The 5730-nt window shown below is 66.1% G+C and overlaps 1 protein-coding gene across 1 annotated transcript in view; it reads left to right on the forward strand.

Annotated features, from left to right (window-relative positions):
• Positions 1-5730, forward strand: part of FAM20C (FAM20C, golgi associated secretory pathway kinase) — a gene marked incomplete at its 5' end in the record, with an annotated part of 27098 nt that overhangs the window by 1383 nt on the left and 19985 nt on the right. The window contains one exon of the mRNA XM_025049569.1: positions 1145-1481. Within this exon, the coding sequence (XP_024905337.1) occupies positions 1145-1481 (337 nt within the window). The remainder of the gene's footprint in view (positions 1-1144; positions 1482-5730) is intronic.

Below are 5730 nucleotides of genomic sequence, written 5' to 3' on the forward strand. Positions count from 1 at the left end.
GGGAGCTTCTTTCTCAACCGTCCTGGTCTTGGACCCTCCCCCAGAGCCTTCCTCAGCCACAAAGAGCAGAATAAGCAGATGCTGCAACCCAGAGCTAGTTAGTGAAACATTAACTAGCAGCGAGGCCAGAATAAATAACTACCTGCAAAAGGTTACCCAGGCCACAGTGGAGGGGGCCAGGGTTCCGAAACATCTTATTAAATCCTTTCTTCCCTGAAATTTGACCAGGCTCCGAGTTTTCTGTCTAAATATACCAAGGTGTTTGTCTGCTGGCCTCTGGACTTGGGCTGCTGGCCGGGTTCGAGGAAGTGCCCAGAAACTTGAGAATGGGAGCAGTGGCCTGGGCCTGTGGCTCATCATAGGAGGACAGAGCCCAGAGCCAGTAGTCAGTGACGGAGCTGCCCGTCGTGTCCACTGTGGGACAGGGGTAGGGGCCGAAAGGCCTTGCTTGCAGGTGAGTTAGAGCTAAGCTGAGTCTACTTTCTCGTCCAGCCAGCAGTAAACAGGGTCTGCTGTCCCCCAGACTGGCCCCTCAACTGCAGAGATGTCCGGCCGGCCTCGTGGGTGGCAGGTCCTCAGTCTGAGCCTCGGCCGAGCGACTGCCTCCCTCCTCCCTCTCCCCACCCAAGACTGCTCTCATTAAAATTAAATTTAGCGTCTTGCATCATTCCGGCCCTGGTCGGAACTGCAGCGCGGTTCCCAGGGAGAGTTTCTGAGAGGCTGGGCGTGTCTGTCTGTGACTTGCGCACAGTCTGTGGTCACAGACGAGTTTGTCTTCCTGCCCCCCAGGGAGAGCGGACAGCCCCTCGGACCCCGAGCTGACGTCGTGCCTGTCGGGCTGTTTGGGAGACCCTGGGACGGAGGCGGTGGGCGCCGTGCTGGCGTCCGGGGACCGGGCCGCGTTAGTTACAGCCCTCTTTGGCGGCTCCGAGGGGCGGCGGGAATTCCGGGCCTCGAGATGTGTTATTAGTTGCTGAGCAGCAGCCACAGAAAAAGTGCAGACTCCGCAGGGCCCCGTCGGAGCAGGGCGCCTTTGCGCGCAGCCGCGTTCTTGGACCCAGACGTCAAACCTTGGCGTCTGTGGCCAGCGCCCCCAATGCCCTGTCCTCTCGCCGCTGACTCGGGGTCACCTCCTTTCCCATAGGCCACAGGAAGGTCCCGAGGACGAGCAGCCCTCGCCCACCGGGGAGGCGGCGGCGGACGCCTACCCCAACTGGCTCCGGTTCCACATCGGCATCAACCGCTACGAGCTGTACTCCAGACACAACCCCGCGGTCGAAGCCCTGCTGCACGACCTCGGGGTGCAGAGGATCACCAGCGTCGGTAGGTGCCCGCGCCCCGCCTTTCCATGGGGCCGGGCTGCTGGGGCTGGAGAGCTGGGAAGCCGGCCACCTGCTGGAGGGGCGCTGCCCGGGCGATTTATGCCGCGGGCTTCCAGGTGGAGGCGCCTGCAGGCTGGGCCGCCTTGTGCTGTTGCCAGCTAAGTGACGGAGGGGGCGATGCCTGAGGAGGGCACAGCACTTTCCAGGCCACAGGCAAAGGCGGGCCACCGTGGGGGGAGGGGGAAGCGGAGGGGGGCGCCGCAGCCCCCCCCTCAGCTGGAGGGGACATGGTGGAGCGCCTGGAGGCGTCTCGCGGTGGGACTGGTGTCCGGGCTCAGGCAGTGCTCCTGCGCATCTGTGTGGACAGGGACCGACCCTGGCTCCGCCGTCCGAGGCGGAGGCCCCTGCACTTAGCGGATCGAGCAACTTCTCTGTGTCCTTTGGGATCTGCTGAATCAGACAAGGAAGGGCATCTGATTACTAATTTCAGGAAAATGTGTCAGCTGCGGTTTCGGAGCGGGGGTTTGGTGCCATTGTTCTTGGGCCTGTAGGCGATTGTTTGCAAAGGTCCCTGTTAGTCACTGGAGGCTTGGAGAGGCGTGGGGGATGGGCTGAGGTCCTGGGAACAGTTCCCAGGGGCTTTGTAGGGTGCACTCAGGCTGGAGGGGCGCGGGGAGGGTGGTGGCGGGGTGTGACACGTGGGCGCAGGTCCCCACGCCGTGCGAGCGGGCGGCTCCGGGCCCTGGCTTCCTGGTATCTGTAGTAGCCCTTACGCTGAAAGGGTTCCCGTCACCTGGGGTCTGTCCAGTTGCTGACGAAGGAGACTCAAGTGTGACTTCTGAGACCGCCAAGTGACTCCCTGGGTTCCTCGGAGGCGGTTTTGTCTCCCTGGGCCCGGCCCAGCTGTCTGCTGGGCTTGCCTGTGTGGTGGCAGTGGCCTGCCCCTCGCCTGGGGCCCAGGAGGCATCTGAGCGCCTCCTCCAGGGCCCGGGGCTGGGGCCGAGTTGGGGCATGCCGTGGAATGGCGGGCCTGTCCGGCGGAGACCTCGGCTGCGTGTTCCCTCGCTCCCGAGGGCGACCGAGGCCGATGAGGAAACACCCAGCGCTTTGGCCGGCTTGTCCGTCCACTTAGCGGGCTTTCTCGGGCACCTCCTGCGTGCCGGGCCCTGTCTGGGTGGTGGTGACTTACACCGCCCCCAATCTGAGAGTCCCAAGGGCACAGGAGAGACACACGCCAACCAGGAGCGGATGCCTTAAAAGCCGCACAGGTGGCGTCGAGGGGCCTTGGCATAGCAGGTGACCTTCGTCGGGAAGGAGGCTGGGGACAAAGGCGGCTTCCAGCAGAAGGGCGAGCGGGGCTTCCGGGGAGCGGCGAAGGGCTGGGGCAGTGCGCTGAGCCTGCTCCGCCGTCCGCGTGCACCGCCCTCTGCCTCGGTTTCCCCATGGGTTGGGAACGTTCCGTCTCATTCTGACGAGGTGGTGAACGTGAGCGAGCTCGTGAAATGCTAAGCCGCGTTTTGCCATGTGGCTTCCACGGCCGCCCCCTCGGGGGGGTGGTGCAGGGTCTGGGGTGGGGGCTGCAGGGGTGCAGAGGCTGGCCAGGCTCACCCCCTGCCCGGGAGCAACCCCTCCCGGCCCGCGGGGGCCGAGCTCTGGGAGAAGAGGCAGGGGGTGGACAGCCCGCCAGGGTCCGCCGGGCCGCTTCCCCCCATTCCCACCGGCAGCCTGGCCCTGGGCAGCCTCCACCCATGCGGCCCACCTGTGCCGGGCGGCAGTGCGGTGGACAGATCCCGTGGCCTGGGACCACCCACCCCGGGGTTCTGGATCGGGTGGCCTGCAGTGAGTCTCTTCCCCTGTCTCCTGCCGGCTGTCTGAGCTGGCCTCACGCCAGCCTGTGCCCTGGGCGATGGGCCCATCACGGTCGCTCCGCAGGTGCCCGGCCAGTGCCGAGAGGGTGGGACCGCGGGACCGGGCGCCGTCCCCCGGGCAGGACAGCGGACCCGGGTTCCACCAGTCACCGGCCACGGTGCGCATGGCGAGTGGATTCACCTCCAGTGCTCGGACACCGGGCGCTGGGCGGTCCTAGTCTGCACATCTGAAGTCCCAGCGTAGCTCATTCGACCGCACCTGAGCCGACCTGCACCTGTCTGGGACACCTGAGCTGATGAGACCATTTATAAACCCGCGAACATTCACGTGGTACCTGTGGCCACCTGCGCCTTTGTCATCTGAAATTCTCGAAAGCCCTGGAGACTCTGAGGAAGGGCGTGAGCCTGAGGAGCGCGCTCCGGGCCTGTCGGGGGCTTCGCACGAGCGGCGGTGGCAGTGTCCCTCCTCGCGGGTCCCCGTGCGGCCAGCGCCTCCGTGCCAGGGCGCCCAGTGCTGGCAGAGCCGGAGCCTGGAGAAGGGCTGGGGGGGGCACCGGGCCCCCTTCCCTGCTGCCTGGGGCTGGAGACGTGGAGGGGAGGGGGTCACCTTTGTGAAAAGACCCCTCTTCCAGAGGAAGCAGCGCCAGCTCTCAGCCACGAGCAGAGTGGCACCCAGGCCTGGTCTCTGGGTCTGCAGGGGAGGTGGCCTGGGGACAGGCCTCTGGTGACCCCGTGACTGCACACTTCTCAGGAGGCATCTGCCCCCACATTTAGCTGTGACCCCTGAGGACACAGGGTCCAGCTTCACACTGACATGGCCTGGGCCGAGGGTGGTGATGTTGGAGCCTCGTGCGGGCCTGGCAGGGCCTCCCAGGTGGACGTGTCCAGTGTCCGTGTCCAGTGTCCGTGTGGTCTGGGGGTCTTTAAAGAGCGAGGCCGGCACATTGAAGAGTGGGAGGCGGCGCATCAAAGCACAGCCGGGGTCTCGTCACCGGGGACTGGAGGCGCTGGCTCCGGTTTCCAGGGGAAACAGAGCTGAGTAGTGGCTGTGCCCCGCGAGGGGCGGAGTTCCTGGAGCCCTCGGTCACTGGGAGACTCGGCGCCCTTGACTTTCTACGGTGAGGACGTGGACAGACCGTGCAGCGGCCGCGCGGCGGGAACCTGCTTCCCGCAGGAGCAAGGTCGAGTGACCAGGTCGACATGCGATTTCGTCGCTAAGGAAAACGGGGGTCGGAGCCCTGGAGACAGCTGATGTGCGTCGCCGCCTGGCCAGGAAGGGGCGCTTGGATCCGGGGCCCCCGGTTACTAAATGGGACGGGGGCGCCAGCGGGGCTTCCTCGGGCCACCGACTTTGTAACAGTCACCCCGTTCCCATCTTACTAAAAACCCACGTCCACCGGAAAAGCTTAGAGAGCGGAGGGGAGGGGAGGGGTCGGTGGTGTCGCAGAGCGGCTCTCGGGGGACGGGAGTGCGGAGCTCCCGCTGCCCGTCCCCGCGTCTGCAAACGCGCCCGCAAACGCGCCCTCCGAGGGGTGGCCGTCGGCGGCGCACAGATGCTTCGCGGGCCGCTCTGCCCACAGTCGGGTCGTGGGCAGGCGCCGTGTTGCTGCAGGTCCTGGGCGTCGTGGCCACCCCGTGGGGCCGCCGCACACCGTCTGTCCTCCCCCAGGGTGGGCGCTTGGGCGTGAAGTGGCATTTGTGACGGGCTGTGTTCCTGAGGAGGGCACGGGCTGGGGGAGCTTCGTGGCTGACCCATGTCGCGCCCTGGCCCAGAGCTGTGACGGCGCAGCTCCTGGACTCCGAGACCAGGGTCCCCTCGGACACTGCCAGGCTGGCCCAGCCGTGCCCGGAGCAGACGCTGCATACAATGGGGTCGGGCAGGTGGCCGTGTGGGAGCCACCAGGACCGCCAGCCCTGCCAGACAGAAGGGGAAACTGAGCTGAGGGAGGGCCAGCTCCAGGGAGCCGGCATGGGAGGCCGGGCAGACGGCAGCCTCAGACAGAGCCATCGGTGGTGGCTCTCCAGTGTGGTGGCTCTCCTGTGTGGTGACGCTCCAGTGTGGTGCCTTCCCGCCACCTCAGCCATTGACTTTTCAAGGGTCACGTCCACCCTTCCTCACCTCGGCTCTTCCCTGACCCTGGAAGGCCCTCCCTGACCCTGACATAGTCTCACGTCCCAGCCTTGTTCCTGGACACCGATCACAGCACTCTGCTCCCAAGTGGCCTCCTCCACCCACGGCCCGAGCCACCCCAGGCCCGCCTGGCCTTGACCTGGGTGGGTGTGGGTGTGTCTGCAGGAGGGAGGCGCTGCTCACGGGTGCGTGCACTGGCCATTCCAGAAGCCGGTCCCTTTGTCCGTGGGTGAGACTGTGGGGCAGACTCTGCTGCGTCACCTTAACGGGGTGAGAGACTGCACATTAGCATCACAGCAGGAACCCCAACCTCACAGGCAGAATGGGGGCCCTCCGCCGCGTCCAGGGTCCAGGCCACGGGGTCAGAGTGGCGAGCTGGCCCCGCTGCCTGCAGGGCGGACCGGGCCGG

Source organism: Pteropus alecto, unplaced genomic scaffold (genome assembly GCF_000325575.1).
Source record: "Pteropus alecto unplaced genomic scaffold, ASM32557v1 scaffold56, whole genome shotgun sequence".
NCBI lineage: Eukaryota > Metazoa > Chordata > Mammalia > Chiroptera > Pteropodidae > Pteropus > Pteropus alecto.